At 41.6% G+C, this 25,858-nt stretch overlaps 3 protein-coding genes across 3 annotated transcripts; 2 read left to right on the plus strand and 1 right to left on the minus strand.

Annotated features, from left to right (window-relative positions):
- The first annotated feature begins 1,695 nt into the window (after positions 1–1,695).
- Positions 1,696–8,699, plus strand: LOC118769119 (nuclear factor 7, brain-like). The gene is made up of 6 exons (XM_036516136.1): positions 1,696–1,774; positions 3,960–4,016; positions 4,416–4,691; positions 5,572–5,598; positions 5,789–5,815; positions 8,152–8,699. The coding sequence occupies exons 1-6, from the start codon at positions 1,696–1,698 to the stop codon at positions 8,697–8,699; spliced, it is 1,014 nt and encodes a 337-aa protein (XP_036372029.1).
- Positions 8,700–10,800: 2,101 nt separating this feature from the next.
- On the plus strand, positions 10,801–15,294 carry LOC118796455 (serine/arginine-rich splicing factor 10-like). The gene is made up of 6 exons (XM_036555326.1): positions 10,801–10,959; positions 12,400–12,504; positions 13,537–13,640; positions 13,802–13,973; positions 14,396–14,452; positions 14,695–15,294. Exons 1-6 carry the CDS (start codon positions 10,895–10,897, stop codon positions 14,996–14,998), a joined length of 807 nt encoding a protein of 268 aa, XP_036411219.1. The 5' UTR covers positions 10,801–10,894; the 3' UTR covers positions 14,999–15,294.
- A 2,940-nt stretch (positions 15,295–18,234) lies between these two features.
- On the minus strand, positions 18,235–20,850 carry LOC118769120 (calcium-responsive transcription factor-like). The gene is made up of 3 exons (XM_036516137.1): positions 20,773–20,850; positions 18,838–19,891; positions 18,235–18,441 (listed from the first exon to the last, which is right to left on the minus strand). The coding sequence occupies exons 2-3, from the start codon at positions 19,888–19,890 to the stop codon at positions 18,235–18,237; spliced, it is 1,260 nt and encodes a 419-aa protein (XP_036372030.1). The 5' UTR covers position 19,891; positions 20,773–20,850.
- Positions 20,851–25,858: the final 5,008 nt, after the last annotated feature.

Consider the following 25,858-nt stretch of genomic DNA (forward strand, 5'->3'; position numbering starts at 1 on the left):
ATTGAACTCACTTTGATTGGCATATTTGTCTTTAATTTCCCTGATTAGAGCGCTTTCCCTTTGGTTTGTTTCATAATATTCTCATGGTCTGAGAATATCGTAAGAGTTTCTGTTGTTATGTATATTTAGGTAGGTAGGAAGTGCTGTCTCTCTTAGGAAGGTAAAGACACTGGCATTGTTGACACTCCTTATCCTTGTTAGATTCTTGGGTCTCCCTGTCATGGAATTTTCAATTACAGGTGATGTTCTTCTGTATTTATTGATTGCCACATGGTCAAACTGAACAATGTGAGCAGTTAGTGTTTTTTCCCTGCTTCTGCGATAACACAGCTTGAGAGTGAAATGTCTTTATCCTTATACGACAACATGCACATGCAGACATACAAATGGTAACTTTTTAAACCATATTCATTGTATGTGCCTGATTATTCTCGCTCCTCACGATGATATTTAATTTTTATAAAGTCAATTATTTGCTGTTAGACTGTCTGTGACAGTATGAAAAATTAAAAAGTAAAACTGATTAGTCATTTCCGACAAAAACCCAGTTACCGCTGACTTATTGTGTTGGATCTGTGGTGACCTTGGGGAAAGTGAAACGACCTGAGCTTATCAGGCTGCTAACAACAGCTTTTGCACAGAATCCAGACCATAGTTACACCAAAACAATACAACGACCAACACTGAACTACTGCATGTGGGATCTGTCCCGAAACTCTAACCCACAGTTTCAGCACTTTTTATCCTCTATTTTGTACACCACTCTTCATATCTTCCCTTTCTGACTTCCCCTTTATTATTATTTCTTGAATTCTTCATAAGCACTTTTGTGACCTTTCCCTCAGTATAGTATAGTAGATGCTCCTTCAGGACTTTCTCTTTCTGTTCTGCCTGCAGGACAGGGAACTCGCTAGAAAAGAATTACTCAACTGAGTCAGCCCTAACAATCTAATCTATTGCATATTACTGCTATTATAGACTTTTTATATTTGGAAAGCCCAATAATTTGGAAAGCACAAGACTTTTCCCCTTTTTCTCTCAATTTGGAATGCCCAATTATCTACTTAGACGCCGGCCCTATTGCTGCAACCCCTACTGTCAATGCGGGAGGGTGCGGACAAACAAACTCTCTCGTCCGAAAAGGTGAGACACTCCGCTGTGTCCCTCACAGACAGCAGCGTATTGGTGTGAAAAATCTGGGATTCCTGCTTTAACTGATATTCCTCAGCGACAGAAAAGCAGTGACCTTTATGGAGTGTCCAGTCATTCCCACATGACCACCTGGTTATTTGCTCTATATTGTATTAATTGCTAAAAGCACTTTGGTTGATTTTATAAGTCACTAACCATTGTGTTTACTGCAAGAAAATCTGGTGAAACAACTCTGGAGTTCGGCTGTGAGCACCAGGTATCTCCATGTTCGGTCTCACCACAGAGAGGCGACAGTCCTGTATCAGAGCATGAGCATTAATGCATTAAATACCTTCAAGCTGAATAAGGAAAAATATGGTGAGTGAAATGTTCCAGTTCAACATTGCTCTATCCATCATGAGGTTTCCACAACACAAAGACCACAATGCACTGTGGCCAGAGGCTGTCCCTCACAGAACAGACTAAAGAGCAGAGAAGTTCCTCATTGGGTCACACTGTCTCAGTGCTTCGGAGCAGCGTGAACCAAAGTGCATGTTTGAGAAGATGGATCCTGATGCAATTTACTCAAACATCTGTGACTCTCCGCAGATCAAGACCAAAGCAGTGCATCACAGCCATGAGGGTAAGGATTGAGAAAAAAAATGATGAGCAGATACCAGGCAGTATAAGAGAAATAAGCATATGACTGAGTTTCTGCTGTTTTTCCATGAGATCATGGGCATAATTACTACTGAATGACTTCTGATAATGGAAAGTCAGTTTTTAACTACAGATTTGCATTGGAAATGACTTTACAAACTATTACAGACTTTTGAACTCTTAGCACAGACTATGGTGAACTGCTGTGTATTTGCTATCTACAAAATGTGAAGCATCTTTTACAAATGGAGCTTAATTTAAGAACATAAGAACATAAAAACATATTATGACGAGAACAGACCATTCGGCCCAACTAAGCTTTCCATTTCTTAATTAAAGAGTATCCAAAACTGCATCAAGTCTGGACTTGAACAGAGCAAGGGTCTCTGCCTCAACTATATGACCTGGCAACCTATTCCATGTATTGATAACTCCTTGTGTAAAATAATATCATGTATCATGTCAGTTCATGTAGAACTCTGCCCGTGATGCAATTTCTCTATGAAAACAAAGTGCACTATCTATTACAGACAGAATCACCGTGTAGCTGGGGGTATGTACGGTTGCCTATGTGCTGAGTTGAGTCTAGCAATCAGACTGAAGACTGCAGATTGCTAGGAAAAAGAGAAGCAAATGTGATTTTGAGCACATCATTCTCACCCACTCTGACACTTTCTAAATGAGTGAAAGGAATAGAGAAGTCTTTCTTGCAACAACAGTATAATTACTTCTTCCATTGCTGTTTCTGTGGAGTCAACGTCTACATCACAAATTCATAGTGCTAAGCATGGAGCAGCCCCTTTTGATTGGTTTGATTGGTCAGCCAAGACCTCTAAAGATATTCCAGTGAAACTGAGAGGGCAAATCCCACCTGCATTCAGAACTACAGAGATGTGTCCTCTTTCCTGCATCAGTGGGTCAGAGCCATGCCGGGAGAGACTCTCTGTACAAGAAGACATCACTGCTGTTCATCTCTCTGTGGATCATCACTCTGATCTCTCTCATCACTGCACTGGGCCTCAACTGTAAGTGTTACTGAGGAGTTTACCATCAGAAGAGAACCTCCTGAGGGCCTCTGCTGTAATTATTAATGAGGACGTTGCCATAGCTAACTATGTTAATCTATGCTATAGCTAGCTATGTAAAATAATCTGTAATAGAAAATGTATGTATTGTTTACGGTGATAATTTACACAGAAAGAATATTTATGGTGATATCTCCTTTAGTATACCGTGTTGTGTTAATGTCCAGAAGTAAGGTCACGATTAAAAATTATTTATGGTTTAATATTGATATTGCATCACATTTCTTCATTTCATGACGATTTTCTGTTTATTTTGCAGAATTAGTTTCATTAGGCCCTTCTTTCAAAATATATCCATCGCTAACCTAATACCTAAAAATCCAGAGACTATAAGACTATTACAGAATAAGAATAAACAATAATTAGAGAATGATTATTGTTTTAAATAATGTTAACATAAAAACATACGGCAATTCTAAAATATAAATAAATATGCAAAACCAGTGAGGTAAAATAAAAGTACTTCTCTTTCTTAGCAGATATTACATTACTCTTGCAACCCAGACCATTATGGATCAAAGAAATGCAGGAAATGGTGAGGTCAGCTGGCAGAAGTGTGACTGGTTATTGTAAATGGCTCAATATTTGGCAATAAGGTTTACATGAATGGATCAGTCTGATTAAGAAATATGTATATATTACATATAAAATGTGTATATTATATATTTGAAAGATTCTTATGCATGTAGTGTTTCATAATTACTTTATTTATCTATTTTACTTAAGAGAGAAAAAAATTACAAATAAGTAGCTGGCTACTTAATATCAGTGTATGTGTTTAGGATGTAATGGTATATATATATATAACTTTTTTTCTCTTTTGGAAGCTTATCAGTGGGAGGCTTTGGTTGTGAATGGGTACAGCTCAGTTAGAATCAAAGCGTCTAATGCACTCTGTTTTCAGTTCTCACCACCGAGCAGTGTCTTTCCCACGGGGACTCCACAGAAAGCTGGTCTAATGGTGCAACGGTCTAAGTCTAGCCTTATAGGAAGCAGGGGAAAAGCTTTAAGTGTGTTCTAATGCAAAAATTCATGGCACTGTTGATAATAAGGGTTTAATCATGTTAATCTCTTTTCTCTCAGATCTACAGCAGAGTGAAATAAAGGAGCAGCTCAGCAACATTACTGCCCACAACTCTGGTGAGCGCTGAGTAGTTTATTCATTCTTTTTCAATAGTGAAAATCAGCATACACAGCAGGTTCCCATGACCAAATCTGAGAAACTCTTACAGTAGAAAAATAATATACATATATTATAAATTACATAAATTACATTATGCATGCAGGAATTATATACATATAAGGACAGGCGTAAAAAGTACAAATCTCTGTTCATCTGGGAATCAAATCAGTTGATATAATCAGTTGATATAAAAATCAGTAACCTTTTGGGTAATGACCTCTGCACCTTAACTACTGCATCACACTGCCACCCTGTGGCACAGCTTAATCACTGCACCATACTGCCACTTGTGGTGCTGATTACGTCAAAAGCCACTTCCTTCACTTGAAATGACTTTGTGTCTCTGTCATCCCCAGAGCTGCAGAGAGAGGTGAAGGAGAAGGAGGAGGCGTTCTCCCGACTGCAGAAACAGGAGGAGAAGGAGGAGGCGTTCTCCCGACTGCAGAGACAGAAGGAGGAGAAGGAGGAGGCGTTCTCCCGACTGCAGAAACAGGAGGAGGAGAAGGAGGAGGCGTTCTCCCGACTGCAGAAACAGAAGGAGGAGTTTTCTCGACTGCAGGCCTCATATAGCAATTTGAGGGCCAGTTACCTGCCTATTGAGATGTGCCCCCCCAATGCCCCTGGCAGAACAGGTGACTTTACACAAGACAAACTGTTCACCTTTACAGTGGTTTCAAAATCAGTATTTTTTGACATCCAGTCACAATGGAACATAGTCATTCAGTCAGTGCGGTGGAACTCATGTGATCATTATATCACTTGCGGGAATTAGAGAGCTGATTTCATTGTTGTTTTGTTTTTGTTTTTTCCCCAGTCAAAGGTGTTTTTTCAGAATGGTCACGTAAGTTATATTTTTTTTACCATCTTTTTTTTTCTCTCATTAATATTTTGCAATTTAGGCAGACTTACTAACGATTTTCATAGAGTTTTAGAGAATATGTGAATTTGCGCATGTTTCCATGTGAACATGTAGGTGATGGTTTGGGAGTATTTCTGTTGTCCTGGCTGTGAGTTCTGCTGTGGATCAGACAGTACTTACCGTTTGGCAGAGGGGCACAGATTAGCACTGACTGCTGTCAGACACACGTATTTTTATCCATGTTGGCTTGAGGTGCATTTACTTATATTGATATTATAAGTAATCAGGATATTGATTTACTTGATCAGTGGCTACAGTCTAGAAGTTGCAACCAATCTGGGATACTGAATGGAAACACACAGAACCAGACATTCTGCTATTGCTAATTAAGGCAGCTTCTATCATAAGGTTTAGTGGTTAGGGATTAGGGTAGGAATGTTGTACAACCCTTACTACCCCTGTCCAATGTGACCACCTCTGCTCACATAGACATTTTACCTTCCAGCAGTCCAGTGATTGTAACTGAAGCAATGTTCCTCTGTGAACTTAAGAGTTTTTGTGGTGCTTTATATAAACCCGGGATCAGTGACTGCATTGATGCTCCATTCACACAAATAACATGTAGACTGACCCCAGTATCTGCTTCTCTACAGGAAGGGATGGAGTCGTCTTTACACCAGGTAACGCAGAGCTTGTTGCTATTAAATACTGTACTCGGATTCACATGCTGTAAGAATCTGTCATATTTATGTCAACATATATTCATCACAACATACAGGAACATCTGAATCAGTTATATTCATACATAAATATATAGACCATGTTCACATATACTAGAATAAAATTATTCCATGTTCTGTCCTCTTTCAGTGTGGGAGTGGATTCTTGAAGCAGCAGGTAGGATTATGTTCTGTGGAGCTGGGTCACATCTGTGAAGGAGTTTCTGAGTGAAGCTGTACTGAATTCAGATCAGTCAGGATGATTGCTTTGGTTATTAATTCAGGCCATATCTGTGGTTTGGTATACTTTAATAACTGTTCATCATCTATGCCCCTTTAGTCTTGACATTGAAAGAAAACAACCTTAAAAAAACAGGATCTTTTAGAATGAAGAAAATGCCAAAATAAAATACTTGAGAATAGCCAGTGTCTTGGAGAACAAACAGGGCTTTACCAGGGAAAGTCCAGTGTCATAGTGAAAGGCAGGCAGGAGATCTCAAACACAGTGACAGACAAATCTAGCAAAGGTACAAAAACACAGGCAAGGTCAAACTGTATCCAGGAAAAAAAATCCAATGACAACAAGAACACCAAGCAAGGAAGGTTCAAGACAGAGATAAGGTAGAACAGACAGGGTGTATATACACGGGCAAAGGGGCAAACAACAAACTGGGTACAGGTGTGCACAGCCAACACGGAATGCAACAGATTGAGCACACCTGATTCCAATCAACATGGACTGCGTCTATGTCGCCCTCTGGGTTTGGATTTCGGATTTGTAAAATACACTTTGGATTCAGAACGTCTTTGGCAGCCCAGGGAGAGATGATTATTACCCCACGGAGATATCCATCCCAGTCCAAATGAACCATCTTAATGAACATGTTAAGATACATATTTCCTATATATAATGACAAAACAGTGCACAATTCCATTAGTGTTAAAAACCCCTTGGTCTTTTAATAGTGGCAAGTATCACCTGCTGGTCATAAGGCATGGTAGATGCCACAGCTGACACCACAGAGTCAGTACCTGTCAGCAGAGCTCATCATATCTGAACTTGGCAGGGACTGAATGTAAGGGTAAGCTCCATCTCCTGCTACAGGAGTTTCTGCTGCATTATGGAGGCAGATCTCCATGGCTGGCAGACTCACTTTCACCCGCTGCTGCTGTGAGGGTGAGAGCCGCCCTTTCATCCTGCACCAACGGTTCATTCTGCCGCAGCTCAGGGTCGCTTATGGGGCCCGTTCCTAACGACTGCCTGTTCTGTCTTAAATCACGTCACACCAGGCATCCATTCCAAAACAGTTTCTGAATTTTTTTGTCTCTCCGTGTAGCCATTTGTGTAATTTATCATAGCAACATCTGCCATGTGGTGAGATGGAAACCCAGAGTCCCACTTGGTTTACAGTTTAACAGGAGCAGCTCTTCAATTCATGGCAGATTCAGACAAAACTGGCAAACTGGGGGAAATCATGAGTAATGCCTCTCGCTGAGGGAGGTGCCGTGTTTGGTTCACTCAGTGTGTATTCTACAGAACTGTGCTCATATACAGAGAACACCACTCTGCCCTGAGATTACACGTGAATTGTGAGATTGTTACACTATTGATTCAGCTGTATACATTGTGTGAATACCCTTTGCAGGGCTACATTAATTTTTATTGATTGACTGAACTCTGAGGAATAGGCAAATAATTAAACAACAACACAAGAAAAGTTTGATTCCTTCATTTTCTGTAGTCGCTGGTCCCTGATTTAAATTAATATGCTGTATCTGTGACTGTAAATATAAAACTAAAAATACAACAGAAAATCACTGTAGTGAAGAAAATTATTACAATATAACATATTAATATAAAATGTTGTTACTATTACAGTATCACAGTGTCTGTGTTTGGGACCTCCCAGATGCAAGAAATCAATCTTCAATTTTTTTCATAATTGTCACTGCTAAGTGTTCTGGTATTTCCCCTTGATTACACTTCACACTCTGTGTTTGCATTAAAATACCTTTCAGTGTTTGCACCAATCCACACACCAAAGGTAATGGTCACACCCTCAGACACACTCCTTAAAGCTAATACTGTGTCCCATTTTGGGGGTTGTTGGTTTGGGTTTTGTCCTACAATTCACCCAATCAGGTCTGGCCAGCTATTCCTTTTACATCTGTTTTCATTGTTTTAGTTGAGCAAGGGAAGATGAAACAATACCAAAATATAAACCTTTTCATATCTGTTATGTGTTAACTATTCTGAATACTTTTAAAACTGTCTATGAAATTCAAGTTTTACAACATCATATTTAAAAGTAGTTTAGCATTAGTAACTTACCAGTCTTACCAGTCTGAAGTGTGGAAATCTGCAAGGCACCTCCCCTTACAAAAATTGAAGGTGTTCTTCTGCAAAGAGACTCTAGTAGGTGTGAAAATACTTTCTTTTCAGGAAAATGAAAACATAAAAAATGTATTCCATTCAACCAGTTATTCATAATTTCTTGCTGTTTCCCTCTGCAGTGGATGTGACTCTGGACCCTGATACGGCACATCCCAGTCTCATCCTGTCTGAGGATGGCAAACAAGTGAGAGATGGAGACATACGACAGAATCTTCCTGACACCCCAAAGAGGTTTGATCGTGTTGTAAATGTCCTGGGAAGGGAGGGTTTCTTCTCAGGGAGATTTTACTATGAGGTGCGGGTTGGGGAGAAGCCTGACTGGGATTTAGGAGTGGCCAAAGAGTCCATCAACAGGAAGGGGAGAATTACACTGAACCCTGAGAATGGATACTGGACCATATGGCTGAGGGATGGGACTGACTACAGTGCAAACTCCTCTCCCGCTGTCTCCCTTCCCCTGAGAGAGAAGCTCAGGACAGTTGGGGTGTATGTGGATTATGAGGGGGGTCAGGTCTCCTTTTACAATGCGGAGACAAGATCTCATATCTACTCCTTCACTGGTTACACATTCACTGAGAAACTACTTCCATTCTTCAGCCCATGTGTTAATGATAATGGTAAAAACTCAGCTCCACTGATCATCCCTCCTGTAAAACGCATTGGCTGAATTAGATTACAGGTTTAATGTCAAATAAATACTGAGTTCCATATTTCTCTGTTATCTACATTAGTGCAGTTTTCACATTAAATGGACCTATAATATTTGGCACAATCTCATTATATTTCAGGGTTCACAGTAAAGTAAAGTTCACAGTAATATTGAGAATATATAAATAGTTATACAAATACAGATAGAACACAGATACGTTCTGATAAATTAAAATGTCAAAGGCTGCATTTTATTATAGCTCAGGTGTTTGGCAGCCACTCCAGAGACAGCATCACGCTTTGCGTCAGGCAACATGCAGAGCCTATTTTCCTCTAAGGGCCTGCACACTGCATATCAGATTTATCCATAAACATTTAGCATAACACTTTAATAAACAATAGCAATTTCTGGGGTCTTGGTAAATATTAAACTGTCAATTGAAAATTAAGCAAAATACTCACTCTTTTAACCCTAAGCCTTGCATTGTAATTTTATGCCTCATTAATTTTTGCTTCATGGTGTGAATCCTAGTGTCTTTCTGTGCTGGATTATCTGATCTGTTAGGCCATGTGTGACTGTAACAAATGTGAAACTAATAAACTAGAAACTAAACCCAGTAACTAAGTGACTGCATCATTAATAAAGGGGGTGGGGGCGGGGGTGGGGGTGGGGGTTGGTGAAGCCCCTCAGTGGCTCAGTGAGGGGTTCAGGTCTTTTTTGCATACAAAACAAAGGGGCATAACTGGCATCTCTTTACAAGGTTAGACCAGCTTTACATCAAGCAGGCTTCTTTGCCACACTGCTCATCACCGCCCTCCAGTTACCAGTCAAAGAACAAGGTATAGTGTGTCACAGTGAGCCCTCCTCTCCACCCAGTGCTGGAGCTGCTCTGTGGACACGGAGACCGGGTCTACATTGTGCTGTCTACAGTAGCTCAGGGCTTCACGCCGTGTCTCATTCTCATGGACCAGGATCAGATTATCAGGTATCTAAACACCAGAAACATGCTGCACTCTCAGTGATTGCATGTCACCATGCTTTCTTACAAGAAAAAGTTACAGGTTTATGGCATGAACCTTCATAAATTACATTTAGTAGTTATACTTTTAATTTTAAAAATGCATTTCATTTAATTTCAATACCATGCAACATCATCACTGAGCATGAATCAGAGGAATGAAGTACAGACTCTGGCAATACTGTGGGAATGGGGCAGTGACCCCTTTTCTCCCCCCGTGACACAGAGGGAAGGTCATCATGTCACTGGGACAGACTTTCATTTGGGTGAGGAGATGCTTGTGGAAACGTGGGGGGAAATGTGACTGGCAGGAAAACCCGTATCAACCACAGGCCTGTAGCACTTACAATATTCAGTTATAATAATGTTATAAATTGATATGGGTGAATTTATACCTTTTATTAGATTATAAATTCTCAGTTTGGTTGTTACGTTTGCCTTTTGGTTGACAGCACAAGGAGGGAGAGAGGAGGATAGAGAAGGAGAGAAGGAGAGAGCAGGATGGAGTCAGAAGAAACAGAGAGAGAGCAAGAAAAATATTTTGTGGTGTAAAACCCATGTTACTAGTAATTCATTAAAAGTATTGTTTTTGTAAATATAATATAATATAAAAATATTAATGTATTAATTGTTATCCAGTGAAATTAGTGATTTAGCAGGGGGGCTGAACACTTTTGCAAGGCACTGTATGCATGTCACATTCTCATTAGGGGCTGAGCCTCTCTAAAGGTTTGATCCTAGAATCGCCCCTGGGCCCTGAGTTCTGCAAGCTAAGCATATCAAACAAATGAAAAATCAAGATTGCTGAGAAGTGCTAGAGCTTTGTATTAGGGAAAAAAATGAAAAGAGAAACCCTTATCATCTAACGTTGCAGGACAAAAAAAAAGATATTTAAATCTTTCAAGCTGGACAATCTGCTAATGCATTCGTAATAACTCGATTATTTGTAAATGAAGTGAAGAAGGAGTCCAGACATACTGTATTTTAAGTGAACTTCGTGGTGGAAAGTCAGTCCCTACAGTAGGTGGCGCTATGTACCCCACAGTCCATCCGTAGAAAAAGGGCGCGCAAGAGTCGGTACGTACTGAGTCTGCGCAAAGGTCCGCGCCGCCTGAAGAGTTGTTTGAGGCTTTCGCGGGTGGCGTAGCATTTTGCCGTGTGCACGCTTGTTAGTTTTGGGGCAGCTTTTGTAATCATGGCCAGGTACTTGCGGCCTCCAAATACGTCTCTTTTCATCAGGAACATCTCGGACGAGGTAAGGTAGGTAAGTAGCTGAAAGGCCGCATCTTTGATCTCTTGAATACCATCCAGACTCGGGGCCTTACAAAGCTAATGCTAGCTGAATACGTATAGGACTCTTCTGCGACCAGGCCTGGAAATGTTTAAATCATAGGGGGTCGTTTAATTATTCTAGTTTCTTGGAAAATTGTTGTTTTGCTGACGGAAATTTGGTCTTGCTACTTACTCTACTAAATAAACCCATGGTTCTCAAGTTCATTTCTCCAAAGTAGCTAGATTGATCGTTGTCGACTAAACATATTGTACGTTTGATATGTGGTGTCGTTAGCGTTAGTTAGCTAGCTGGCTATTTAACCCTCGATCCTGCATGCGTGGCAGACCAGTTGGGAAACTGAGGTGAAGGTATTGCATTAGCCAAGTAAGGGAGGTTGTCGGTACTTATACAGCACCGTCACATGGACCCTTTTGGGGGTTTAACAAAGACGACACTAGCTGTCTAGTGACCGCTGTGGCGTAACCACTAGCCTTAGCTAGCTAATGTTAACAGTTTGTTTGCGCCTTGGTGAGCTGGTTAAAGTGATTATCTAGGACGCATGTTTTGGTTAGCTTAAGGTGTCTCGAGAGGTTTTGTAATTTAGTCAGCTAGATCTTACTGCTGGCGGAATGCTACAACTAGTTAGCTGTTGTATCGATTTGTTCGTTTAAGTGTATTAATGTTAGGTTTGTGTCGTCAAAATAACTGATTACTGCCAGTGTAAATTAACCGATTAGGTGTGCAAACTATCTGCTGCGCGAGTCCGAAGCGTTTGAGGTCGTTCGGTAGCTAGTTATCAAGAGACTACAAAATTAACGAACTACTTCGGTTAGCTAGTTGGCTTGCTATCCCTTGTACAGCCGACTGGTTACTAATGAAAATTGCTGGGACTGTTGGCTTACGGAGCGTGACTTTATTTGGTCATGCAATTTAGCCTGGTATCAAAGCCCTAAAATTAGCATCTCCAAGAAAGTGAAACACGAGACGGTACACAGCTGGCACACAGTAACTTGCCATTTAGTTTTAGTTAATGTTTGTGAAACATTTCTCGTCGATTTTCCATTTAGTAAATTTTGATTTATGTTGCTAAGTATCACAGTGACTTCGTTTATTTTCGGACATTGTTGAACTGCTATAGCCATATTAAATTTAGCCACACACGAGATCAGTTGTTGGGACAGATCCAGGTAACATAAAGCCATTGGAAACGTTTAAGGTCAGGTAAGTGAGTTTGAGTAGAGATGTAGCTGCCGGTCTGCTAGTTTAACGGTTGTTACGATTCAACTATGTCTGTGAGAAAGAATGCAGTTGATGTTCTTACTATAGATCAGGCTATTACTGTTCATGATGCCTGTGAGTTAAAGCAGACCGTGATAGGGTTCACTCGACCAGTCCAGTAAAACTTGTATCATTTTGCGGTACTTCAGGCCGGAGGATTTGCGTCGTGAGTTTGGTCGTTACGGACCAATAGTAGATGTCTACATTCCAGTTGACTTCTATACTCGCCGAGCAAGAGGATTTGCGTACATTCAATATCCTTTCTTGATAAATATGGAAACGCTGTTCTCTTTGTTTGCATATTTTCTTAGTATGATTTCCATGTGTCTCTAACGTGCTTGTAATGTGTTACATTTATAAAATGTCCTGTTATATGCTTCTGTGGTCTCCTGTGTTCATGAATTTGTTGCTTAAAATAAATTTTGATAGCACTATGAGTGGTTGGGTGGGTAGTCCAAAGAACTTAGAAATAATTAAGTATGAATAATTACTTGTTATAAAGAAAATAAATGGTATTTTAAAACACACAAATTCTGTCTCCTAACCAAAATTCCTTCTGTTGTTGCTCCAGACGATATAAAGGTGCACACTTGTGGAGCCCCTCACAGAGTAATACAGAGCCGTGTAGAGTAGATCCAAGATTATGTCAAGCCACAGAGACCGTAAGGATGTCAGGCTGCAAGAAACAGAGAGGGAAAGGGTGGAAATAAAGAGAATTTAAAGCTTGAAGAGGCAAAGCGGGAAAAAAGGCACCGTGTTGGGCATCAAGGCTTGGATATTTCTGCAAAGGGGAGAGGAAAAGATTATGGTGCCAGACGAGCGAGAAAGCCACCGTTCCTCTACAAAGCCCTTAAAGAGCTTAAAGGTCAAGACGAAGGTCAAAGTCAAGCATGTTTAAGGTAACAAGTCTGATTCTGTATCCTGCCAAAGGTATTCACCCTCGACATATACTCCTCGATCTCAGCCTACATCTGTTAACTCCTTAGGATCATCAGTTTGTGAACAGGTTCATAATGGTAACTGGTCTAAAAAATTTTAATGAAGTAGCATGTGTCAACATTTATTTTCGCCATTAGAAGAATTTAGTCAACGTTTTCTAATGTAAGAGTGAAAGCACATCTAGAATATCATTTATCTCCAGAGGAGCCCACTACTTAGCTGCTTGCCTTTTCGTATCTGAGCTTGTACTTCAGTTGTAAGCAGCGTTCTCAGCGTGTGCACGACAGGCTTGTGTGTGTGTGTGTGTGGCTGTGAGACCCCAGACAAAGCCTTAACTGCACAGCCATGTTTGAAGATGTGCGTGACGCCGAGGATGCCCTTCACAACCTGGACAGGAAGTGGGTCTGCGGCCGGCAGATCGAGATCCAGTTCGCCCAGGGAGATAGAAAGAGTAAGTTCTGTATTCCCTTCACCGCACTGGGGAGCTGAGGCTTGTGTTGGAGGAGCGGTGTGACTTCGAACTGTGATCAGATCAGAGCTGTCTCTGGAAGTGAGTGTACCCCGGGATAGCGGTGCCCTGAATCACGCTGCCTGCGTTGCTCGCTCCCTCAGCGCCCAATCAGATGAAGATGAAGGAGAGGCACTCGCCGCGCAGCTTCTCCCGCTATGACGATTACGACCGGGATGGCCGCCGCCGGCGCTCCCGCAGCCGCAGTTACGAGAGGCGCCGGTCTCGCAGCCCTTCCTACGAACGCCGGCCACGGCGCTCCGAGAGCCCCAGAGAGTGAGTGAGAACCTTCTGCAACCTTCTGCATAGCAACACAAAAGGGGGGATGAGGACTGGGTGCCATCTACATGACATTACGTTTAGCAGATGCTCTAATCCAGAGCGACTTCTAGCACAATAGAACAGAAGCGTATACGTTCAGGTTGAATGAGCAGCAGTGTCAGACCAGGCTAACAGCACTCCAAAACCAGTGGGTGTGAGCACAACACTAGACAACCTGACTAGACAAGGGAAGGCAAGTATACTACTATACATCGGTCGCTAAATCGCATAATCCAGAACACGTTGTGATACTACACATAGAATAAACGGCAAGTAATACATGTAGGAGGTGTTAGTGACACCTCTCAAATCCCCACCACCTATGTCTCCACCTGCGGGCTTGCTGTGACGGACCTTTTCATCCGCTTATTCCACAGGCCCCGAGGGAGGCCATACGGGAGACAGAGACGCAGCAGGAGCCGAGACAATGACAGGTACGTCCAGGGCTCAAGAGTCGGCCCTTTTTTGTTTTCAGACTGTCTGATTAATGTCTTTGTCATGTGGAGTGTAATGTTTTATTGTAAAGCAGATGAGGTGTTCCATGTCTGATTCCTTTTGTTTTGTACTCTGCCTAACACGCAAGTTGCTTTGGATAAAGGCGTCTGCCAAATGAATAACGTAAATGTCCTTTGGGGCTGTGCATCTCCTCATCCCCTCTCCCTCTATGTTTCTGCAGGCACAGACCCCCCCAGCGGGAGCACCACAGGCCACACCCCGACCCCCCCTCCCACAGCCGCTCCAACTCCCCGTCGCCATCCCACTCAAGATCACGTCCCTCAGGCAAGAAGGAGTCCCGGGCACTGTCCCGCTCGCCCTCAAAGTCCCTGAGCCCGCCCGCTGAAGACTTCCACCTTGCCTCCAACTCCCGCGAGTCGCACGACTCGCACCTTCGCTCGCCCTCCCGGTCACGATCGCGGTCCCTCTCTCGCTCCCGCTCCCGCTCAAGATCCTGGGCAGGGCGCAAGTCGGGGGGACACTAACCTCCTGAAGCCACGTTTTGTTTCCAGGCGTCTGCTGCTCTGTGTTCACTCTTTGGTTTTGCAGAGGAGATCGTTATGTTAAGTGTTCTGTAGTTTCACAGACAAGTTGGAGGGAAGTCGGTCTGGATTGCTCCTAGGTTAAGGCCATGGCTGTGCTGGGTTTGTAAATTTAGGCAGAGTTTTGGTGAATTTGTTTTATAACGTGCGAGGATGGGGAAAGTGGGTATAAATTCTTACTGTAAAATGACCCGGTATGGCCGAACGGCAGCATCTTTTTTTTTTTTTTCTTTTCCTTTCAGTAAAGATGTCATTCAGTGGTGGCGTCAGTGTTTTGCATTTGTATTTGATATTTGGTTTTGTAAGCACTGTTCTGCTGATGGAGTCAGAGTTGACGACACATCCATCACAAGTATTAACCCGGCATTTCAAATGCATAGTCTCCCAACATTGAAGAGGCTGGACGGTTATTAGGATGGGATTTTTTTTCAGTTGTATTTCGAAATCCTTTTAAAAAGGTCTAATTTTAAATGTAACCCACATGTTAGTTTGGTCTGATATGGATATGTTAACAGTCTGGAAAGAGGCACATCTGCTGTTTGCTGATGTGTGCAAGAATTTTTGTCCTCATGCAATGGAACTGTATTGTTTTAAGGAGCTCTTGCTATAGCAAGGTTGTCATGTCAGTTTAGAACCACTGTCTTTTTTTTTTTTTTTTTTTTTTGTAAAATGTATTAATTGTTTAATGCTTCCATCCCCTTTTGTTTACTTCTGTATAAAGTCTCAATGAAAGCAATATTTGGACTAATTTCACAATAGCATTGACAGTAATGGGATACTTTTTTTTTTTTTCAAAGAACATCACAGATTTGTCATATCGTATATTGCAAAAGTTAAATTTCCCGCCTGTAAGACTACTGTATCTCCATGTAGTGTTGTCACATTGGTGGTATTACCCATTTTATTTGCGGGGTGTCACCCATCTGTTTTTACATTACATCCCATACTCTCCAGTACAAGGCAAGTAGGAACTCGCCAGATTTTTGTATATTTCATTAAAGTTGGGAAGGGTTAGTTAAATGCAGAGTCTGAATCTTTCCTGAATGAAATGAGCTAAATTCTCAAATTACATCACAGTCAACATTTAATATTAAAAGTCCATTTCAGATAAGATTATTAAAGTGTCTTCATGTGGAGGGAGGGTTCTGCACTCTACAACCACACCACATGACCTGCAGGTCTTGGTACTCATTCAGATTCAGCCCACTGACAAAAACGGCAGTTTCAGGCTTGGTGGTTGTGTGTGATTGGCTGTGGCAAAGATTGACAAACGCTTCTGTGATGGAACTACTGATGGCCAGCCTGATGCCTTTCACTGACAGCGGGGTGTAAACAACATGGTTTGACCCAAATGCTAATCGGACCTCTTCATTGACTTAAGCTGAGCCAGGTGTGGAAAGGGTTGCGGTTTCCACCACAAACTGAATTGTAATTCAGGTAATTGGTATACAGCTCCAGTGGGTGGAAAGGTTTTCATATAATGCATTGTAAGTCCTTGAAATCTTAAAATGTACATCAGAAATCCCATTCAAACCTTAGGATGCCTGTGTGTCCCCCAAATGTGGTTTTGCTAACAAGGGAGTGTTTCTAGACACCAGTAATTTGCTAGCTAAAATAATCGCACTCGGCCCTCAGCAAGCCAGTGATGTAATCATATATGGTACTGTTATACAGTGCAGTTCAGTTTTTATTTTGTTGATACATAGCTTCAGTGTGTGTGCTGTATGGTGACATGGTGTCACTCGCTCGCATCTGGTGTTCGTGCACCTAATACTAACAATTGGCTGAATTGCAACAGTGATCATCTGAGGAACAGTGAATACACTTCTGATGACCTAAGGTGAGACATTTACCTAGCGTTACTCATCAGATTTTGAACATTCATTGAACGTTTGGCAAACTTAGGATGTGGCCGCTGAACTAGCTGCTTGCTGAGGTCGAATCGCCACCGATGTATGATGCGTGGAAAACCCATGCGAGGATTAACAAAGCACAGTACAGCTGATGGCAAAACTCAGCTCTCAGTATCCCAGTACTCTTAATCCATTTACAAGCTGGCAACCTTTACACATTTGTTGCAGCTGTGCTAATGCACCATTCCTCAGTGCTCCCAACACCACCAACATTAATATGTTCATAATACGGTTACTGAGATAGTTAGCTCCAGTTACTTCAAGTATGAACTTCAGATGGACACCAGGGGCTATGACTGACAATGAGGGCATCAGAAATGACTGGACCAAACATGCAGTGCCTATCCCAGCGAGCCCAGAGAAGTCACTAAATAATGTTTTGATACTTCATTTGCACATGGCACCATAACATTAAACTCTGCTCATCCAACCACCAGCTTTGTAGGGTGGCACTCATGATGAGCCAAATACACAAATTGGAACAGCAGAAGGGTAACATCCTTTGAGAACTTCATTCAGTGCCCTTCAGTATCAACACTGATTTTGACACCCTGTCTCATCCAGGGCAGTTTTCTGAGTATCAGCAGGCACAACATGGCAAAACAAGCAACCTGAAGCATTAAGTAAACATTTAGAAATGCAAGAGCAGCAGATACAATTTTCATTATTAGCCATCGCTACCAGTAGTAAGCAATGGACATAAAGATAATTCAGAGTTGTTGACTTGCATTTATACAGGGTAACAGGATATGTATAGTAGACCACACATAGCCATTCATATACCTGTATGAACTCGCACCAAGACCTGTACTATGCTTTAAATTTTGTAATATGTACGCTGCAGGTATTTAGCACCATCTCATTGCTGTAAAGCTGTGGTAGTCAGAAATGTATTTCTGCAGCTTAAGGATTCATGAATCATTCTCAATCAAAGCCGCACTTAATGCAGGTAGAAACACAGACTTCAGCATTTATTGTAGAAACGTGTTAAACATACACATAGCAGCTTTGCTTATGTACATGTATACAAAATCCTCCATCTCAAACCACCTGACATTTACAGTGGGATTTGAAGCTTTGAAGGGCAGCTCTTTTTTTACGGTCTGAGTTCCAGCAGTGCGCAGTGTGGAGTTTGTGGCAGTTCTTCTGTAGGGGCCACTAAGCCCTGTACTCCACCCAGGCCCCACATTGGCTTGTACTCTCCTTCGGGAATACTAATGGAAACAGAGCCGCTGTAGCGTTTAGCAGTCGGTTTCTTGTACGTTGTTACGCAGTGGACGGTGTGCATCCCTCTGACGGCTCGTCCAGAAGCGGCTGGATCCTCTCCTGCATTGCCTTTGTGTCTTCTATCAGTCTCTGCAGGGCAGGGAGGTTTGTGCACTGGTGCACCATATGTCTGAGCATATCCAGTTCCAAAAGCAATTCTGCCCTCTGCCTCATGATGGCGCCGTCACTGTCAGCACACACTGCGCACTGAAAGAAACGGGAAATTATTATTCACAAAAGCGATAAAGAGCAGATTCTGTTTCGTCACACATTCCAGGCTAGCAATGTGAGGAGTATAATGGCCAGCATCCTTCATTGATCGCGCATTCTGTGACGGCAAACATTTCTTAGGAATTTTTTTTTACCTTAATATACCCTGTCTCTCTTTTGAATTGCCCAGCCGCCAACTCTTCGACACACTCGCTATGAAAACAAAGCATGTACAGTTGCCCAACATTGTGCCATTTCCATTAATGTAGATAATGTCAATCATTTTGTCAAAGGCATCAAAATCCTGATCAATGCTGTGAAATTTAAAGTGAAATCTGATTGGTTTAATATCTACACTCGTGCACAACTGTCTCGATACAGATACTTGCTCACCTGTTCTGTCAGTATTGCAGCTGCACAGTCATCTGGCTCGACCTGCTGTTCCTCGGTGTACACATCTTTGTCCAGTTCCGCAACCTCTTCGCAGGCGATATTCGTGATGTGGTCTTGGCCCAGCTCTGTGATGTCATCGCGGCCCAGCTTGATGATGCGGCGTCTCACTTTGGCCCTGTAGATGTGGTTCTTAATGTCTCGCAGCTTGGGGTAATACCCCCTGTCAAGCAAATTGGGGGCGGCGGTGTCCGACATCCTGGTGTTCACGAAGTGTCTCAGCTTTGCTTGTATCTCCAGGGCGTCGGTCATTCCCTCCCCCACCAGCTGGTCAATCCACTGGATTATTTGTGGGTGTACAGTCTGAGTCATTCCCGACACGCCCCCCAGCGGGTGATTGCAGTGGGCCTTTTCGAGCGGCAGGTCAATGTAGAACCTGTTCTCGACCTTCACCTCCTTCCCATCGTTCAGGTCTTGCAGCAGTCTTTCCTTTAGCTGGATCTGTTGTATGCTGATGCACTTGTTCCTGGTTACAGCGTACTCAGGGAACCTGCACACCTGCACAATGCTAATCTTAGCCTGACACCCCTTCTTTCTTGTGCCCCGACTGTTGAGCCGTTTTCTTTTAGCCACTGGTCCGCAGGCTGGTGTATAATCATGCTCCATGTCTTCCGATTTCTGAAGTTCAGGCACTGTGAGGCTCTCGTCCTTGTTGCTCTTTTTTTCATGCTCCCGTTTCGGACCGAACTGGCATTCCAGAATTTTCCTGCCCCCGTGCATGAAGGGAACTCCATCCTCATTAAGGTTCGGACAGCTGGATTTGGTGAACTTGATTGAACGGGTGCTGAACCTCCCCTTCTCAGCCTTATTTGGCTCAAAGTTAAGGGGGGTTGACGTTCTCACACTGAACGTTGTGGCGGTGACGCGTCTGTATATTTCCACTGCGTTGTGAACACTCGTCTCGTTAGTCACATAGCCATGAATGTAGTTTCCGTCATTGTGAAATCCCTCCAGCAATGTTTCCAATTTATCGAGATTAATAGAAGATTCGTCCATTCTGAGAAAAAGCAAAGGACATTGATACTTCATGCTTTTGCACACATACATCATATAATCTCTTGTGACAACCACATAATGTTTTTATAAACCATTTAACTACATACCGTAGTGTTTTGCTGCATTATCTGTGGTATAAAATTTTTTGCTGATATGTTGATTTAACAGGTACCTTGACTTTAAATTGTGCATTCCAATATATACATGTGGTACGCATGAAGATAACGCTGACCCTGACCCACAAGGCAGAGACAGAACCCTGTACAGGCTAAGTGAACGCAGTCTAACAATTAAGAAGTCAGCTGCTGCTATAAACGGTCATGGTTTGCCTGCTGAGCACAGGTTTTGTGGTCACTTTCAGACAGGCATGGTGATGCACTTTCTGATACATCGAAACGATTACTTTTTAAGATACACCCTCCTGTTTCAAACCCTGAGTCAAATGCTAAAAAACTTTAATTACTCCTGGGGGGGGAGAACACCACTGACTGCCTGATATCTGGACGAATGACACTTTAAAGCACAGCGATTATGACACGTGTATCAAACTGTACTTTTCTATAGCTATACCACTTAAGTATCAAATACATCACCAAACTGGCTACTCAATTAGCACAGCAATCTAGCTAAATCCCGCAAATAAAGTACTACATGGGCACTTGGGATAGGGCCCAGCTAAATGGATGTCGTCGTCTAATTTTCTGATCGACGGTACAAAGGTTTCTAAGGTACAAAGGTTTAATAAACCGATGACAGATGCCCAAAGAGTTATGATGCTCTACAGCTAGGATGTTTCATTCCCTGCTATCAAAATAAAGAGTACCACTTCTAATAAACTGTCGAGCAAGATAGCGAGCTATACGTATGTCTTTAAATTCTTACCGGTTTCTGGAAGTTAATAATAAAAGAACTCTTCAAGCGTTTGTTTTCCAGAAGAAAATATTTTAAACACGAGACTTCACTTAATTCCTTTTTTCGGAAGGAAGGACAGACGTTTCGTCTTCTTCACTGAATTTACAAGCCGTGATAACCAAGTTCAAGATGCATACCGCCCCCTACTGTGCGGGAGTATCGATCAGAATATAGACCAAGCCTGTTCAGACACTTGCACACCTAGTTGTAAATTTCCCTGTGGCTCTGTGCACATCCAAAAAAGCACACAGCTTAATCTGAGATCTCTGGACCGTAGGGATTCTTCTTCAGTTTCACAGGATGATAATTACATACACTGACAGAACATGCACCACTGTTTCAGGCATAAGGCACCCCAGTACATGTTAGGGAGGATGCTTCCCCAGTCATTCTAACACATTCAGCAGTGAATAAAGAGCTCTTGTTCATGTCAGAAGGACTGCAGCCCTCCTGTACGCTTCCTTAAAGTCTACTGACAACACTGACTGCTGAATCGCTGTCTCTTCCCTTCACCTCTCTCGGTGCACGGCATTTGGCAGTGATTGCCAAACTAAGGGTTTGGGCGCCATTCAGTTGAGGGTTACCCTGATAACGGTCTTTTACAAAAAATAGAATGTTCAGCCAGTAAATCTGCAATTTCACTCCCCTTCTTCCCCATGTGAGGTGGAACCAAAAGGAAGGTCACATTAATATACCACATAGTGAAGTTCATATAATAACAAATACAAGTAAGAACAATATAGTTACATTCGACATATGTTGGCTAGTCAAAACCACTTTATCCTACTCAAGGGGTTCTTATTTTAGATAAGCCAACTTTAATAGGATCAGAGAAATTTAAGCATGATAGACAGCAGAACATTAAATAAGAAGTGTTGAAAGTCCATTACATATTTTTCTTAGCCTAGCTTAGCTTAAATGCAAATAAATATTCTCATTATGCAGTGTAATTTCTTTCCAAGGTTGACGACAAAAAGTTAAGTAAGCAGTCTCCATTGTGGGTAAATAAATCTTTACAAATCTGTACAATCAGATGACAAAACTGTACTAAATACAGTTCAGTTATATTAAAAATACAGTTCAGAGAGAAGTTAGCATATGCTAGTGTCTGTGCACCAAAGTATAAAAAATAAAAGTGGCCAAAAGGGAAATAAAGAGTGAAGCAAATCACTAAAAAGGCAAAAAAAAAAAAAAAAAAAAAAACCAAGCACTTTTTTTCAGTATTATAGTAGAAAAAAAATTAGAAACACTTAAGAAAAGTACATCAGCAGGCTCTGGTACTATATACCCCAGAGTGCTTGAAGAACTGGAGAAGATTTATGAACCATTACCAAAAATATTATGCAATTTCTAGATAGGAACTGGAGACAAGTTGAGGTTCCCAGTGAGCCATTGTCTTGGTAAGGCACTTGTCTTGACTGTAGGCTGAGCAATATGACCCTGGTTAGAAACTGACCATGTCATTTGCTAACAATGACCTTGGATAGGGTTAGGTAGGTTGGCCTTCTCTCCCTGCTCTCAAGCACCTTGTGAGCCATCAGGCACCTGCAAGTTGCTCTGATGATGTACATTTAATGAATGGAATGTAATGTAATGATGAATACAGTGTGGTGCCTATCCTCCAGCTGGTACCCAGTCTACTGTGGCAGACTGTGGGAGCTGTAGCGTGAAAAACTGCCGTTGGCTGCAGGGTTAAATTTGTCTCGGTTCAGTGCTCTGGCATAACTGCAGAGCTTGTCGCAAGTGAGAAGAGCCTAATGTGCAGCTAGGGGTTACAAAAAAGGTTGAACAAAGGGAAAAAAGATATTAAAAAAGCAGATCAGAGACAAGAAATGCATTAGGGTGAATTATACCAAGAGTAGCTGAAATACTTCAGCACCTTCATAATTTTACACCAGCAGTAGCAAAGGTTCCTCAGTGGCCTCACAAGCATCCAAATCCTATAAAGGCACATGTGGCAAAGGTGGTACACTCTCAAAAGAATCATGAGAATCAGATGTAAATCACACAATATTCATGTCACAAAATGGTTCATTGATGTGCTGCACTTGTAAACCATACATTACAGGTTTGCTTTACAAGTGGGCATTGCTGTAGAACCACTGAGGAAGGTACTTAATCTGTAATGCCACAGTAAGTATTGAGCTATATATAAAATGTACATTGTTAAGAGGTTATGATGAAATACGTCGCATTCTATTTGGAAAATAGAAAAGACTCTGCCTCATGTGTTACATGTGTTACTTGTATTACAGAATAACTCCACCATCCACGTGCATCTAGATCATATTGAGCTGACAAATTATGTAAGAGGATGGCCTAGCAATTTTAATGTACAAAATGGAGTCCTGCAGCTAATGATGTACCAATAAGAGAACAGATAGAGCTAGTGGGCTTGGCCTCTTCTGCACTGTATTTGCACAATTAGCATGTGTAACAGGCCTGGAGCATTGATCTCCTGTAAATGGAACAGAAGATGCTGGGAGGAACAATTTAATTACATTCAGAGGTAGCCGTCTGAGCATGAAATCGGACATGACCGATTGACTGACGTGCAGAAGGAAACACATTGATCTGAACTGAGAGTATGGTTGTGGAAAATTCAGTGTGCCCTCGTGTGAGTGTGAGCGAGTGCACGGTTTTGACTAACTGCAGACATCAAATCCACTGCGGCTCACACACTCAGCCTCTGAACTCATTCAGAAAGCCAGCCAAATGAATGATGCAATGAAACTCCTGATCAAGCTAGGCCATAGAGGAAGATGTAGACACCTTTAGACCCAATCCAGTCAGAACCACTTCCACTTCCAGCTAACTCACTCTGAGGCAGGATCATTCCATAATTATTTGGAAGCACACATGCTCTCTGTCAGACATAACATTGTATACCCTGGCAAAGTGTAAAGCCTTTTGGGGCCAGTGGTAACCAGTTTGGTACACTGCCACAGAGTGTTGTGTTGTGTAGTAGTACAGTTTACTGTAAAATAAATCAAACTTCAGGCACGGCTGACAAGGAGAACTGGCTGTAGTGCTTTGATGAAAATGTAGCAGTAAAATTAGACACAGTGCCCAGTGCCTGTCAGCCTATAATTATTAAAAAAAACTCTTTAAGGTTTCCAAAATCAAACGTTTCATAACAGTGACATTGGGGTAGGACAATATGGTCCAAGAACTGAATGCCCATTTGTGTGTTTTTATGTCACTGTACACAGTCTGTTGGATGATGAGATTGAATTGAACATTTTTGAAACACATATATTTGAATATTGGTGCTTTTGTGATCACAATTCGCAGGTATAGGCATGCTTGACATAAAAAGCTTATCAACTTTGAGTTGGTTTTGTTCAGTTACTCTGCAATACACCACTGTATGTTAACGTACAACATACTGAGAGAGGAGACAGGAGCCTGTTTGCTTGCCGTTAAAATGTGTTTCATTAGCAGATGTTCTTGTCCAGGGGGAATTAGGAATTATACAGCTTACAATTTTTTCATGCTATCCAATTATCTAGGTGGACATTTACAGAGGCCACTTGGGTTAAATACATTGCCAAAGGGCACAGCAGCAACAACTGAGCCAGGAACCATTGGATAATGAACCCTGGTCCTTCTCACTACATCACATTGCTGTGCCACTGGGCAAGGAGGAGGGGGTCATCAGAGTTTGTCTGAAAAAAAATGAAACCTCAACACAGCATCCGCTGTTGGGGAGCAATGATTTTGAATATTTGGTGGGTCGTTTTCGCCTGCATGATCCTCGGGGGTTAAGAGCACCCACAGTTGGGTTCACAGTGCTGCAAGGTAAATAGCAACGAGCTGCACATTGATTTACGCTAGCTGTCTATAAGCTCTCGCACAACACCACAAACCTTGTTATTTCAGTGGGAAAGCTCCAGTTGCACTCTCGGGGAAGTGTCCTTCTGAAGGAAGGTGCTGGTATTTGTCACCATCTGCCTGGGTGTGCAGACCATTTGTGGAATTTGCAATGGTGCCCCTTGGATTAACTGTCCTCAAGAGGTGTCCTGATCTGAAATGTCTGTGTATGTACATTTTAGTTCTCAAATGAAAGGTAGGTTTGAGTGCTTATGCTCTCATTTAATTCTAACCTTCTATCTTAAGTGATATAATATATATTCCTGAATGTTTTTGTTATGCAAAATATCTCAAGAGCCAATACAAATACAGTGATTCTTGCATTCATGCAATTAATAATTACAGAGGCCTAAAGTTTATTTGTTATTTCCTCATATGGGGATATTTTATTTATCAAGTAATGCACTTAGAACATATACATGCAAGACTGTTTAACAAAAAAGTTTGAGTACTCAGCATGTTCTAGTCCTTTAGTCCTTGTCAAAAAATTGATTTTTTTTAAGTAATACAAAAATAATAGCATATATAGCTGACTGACACAATCTTGTAGAAATACAACTACTGACAGCCTATAGGATGTTCAGCCTAGCTCACCTGGCCTTAAGTTAAGAGATGTGCAACTACTCTCAGATATTTTTAACCAACTGAAGAGTATGTATGCAGAAAATATTGTATGTAAGAGAATAGTGTGAATGTTTGAGACCAGTCTATATGGCACTGTTTTCAAACAATCAGCATTTAAGCAGAGCAGTGGTCTCCACAAAACACCTAATTATGATGAAATGAATTTATTTCAGTGATTATTTTACATAGTTTTCAAACTGTGTGACGAGAGCTGAACTTAGTGCTAATTTTCTAAATTTTCTAATTTCAGATATCCATGCATTTTACATCAATAAATATGCAATATGACACACATATACACAGCTTACACATGCAGCTCATAGCTGCACACATATACAAAGTAGCTCATTTATACACAGCCTACATATACACAACACACATCTACACACAGATGTCTGAAAGGCTACATGTGAGGAGAAGCTTCCAGTTTCCAATTGGTAAAAAGAAAGACGCATGCATATTGGTCCCAGAAATGTACTTTTTGAATTACTGAATTATTTGAATGATGTATCTGTTAAAGTGGTATCCTTGACTTAAATTACTTCTAGGACCCTTTTCC

The sequence above is a fragment of the Megalops cyprinoides genome, chromosome 21, assembly GCF_013368585.1.
Source record: "Megalops cyprinoides isolate fMegCyp1 chromosome 21, fMegCyp1.pri, whole genome shotgun sequence".
NCBI classification, from domain to species: domain Eukaryota; kingdom Metazoa; phylum Chordata; class Actinopteri; order Elopiformes; family Megalopidae; genus Megalops; species Megalops cyprinoides.

Excerpts from the sequence above, each read along its gene's own strand:
- LOC118769119 (XM_036516136.1), top strand. The coding sequence starts at position 1,696 with ATGGATCCTGATGCAATTTACTCAAACATCTGTGACTCTCCGCAGATC. Across the intron at positions 1,775-3,959 it reads AGTGCATCACAGCCATGAGG|ATCTACAGCAGAGTGAAATA; the intron begins GTAAGGATTGAG and ends CTTTTCTCTCAG. Across the intron at positions 5,816-8,151 it reads GTGGATTCTTGAAGCAGCAG|TGGATGTGACTCTGGACCCT; the intron begins GTAGGATTATGT and ends TTCCCTCTGCAG.
- LOC118796455 (XM_036555326.1), top strand. The coding sequence starts at position 10,895 with ATGGCCAGGTACTTGCGGCCTCCAAATACGTCTCTTTTCATCAGGAAC. Across the intron at positions 10,960-12,399 it reads AACATCTCGGACGAGGTAAG|GCCGGAGGATTTGCGTCGTG; the intron begins GTAGGTAAGTAG and ends GCGGTACTTCAG. Across the intron at positions 12,505-13,536 it reads AGAGGATTTGCGTACATTCA|GTTTGAAGATGTGCGTGACG; the intron begins ATATCCTTTCTT and ends CTGCACAGCCAT.
- LOC118769120 (XM_036516137.1), bottom strand. The coding sequence starts at position 19,890 with ATGGACGAATCTTCTATTAATCTCGATAAATTGGAAACATTGCTGGAG. Across the intron at positions 18,442-18,837 it reads CTGCAATACTGACAGAACAG|TGCGCAGTGTGTGCTGACAG; the intron begins GTGAGCAAGTAT and ends CGTTTCTTTCAG.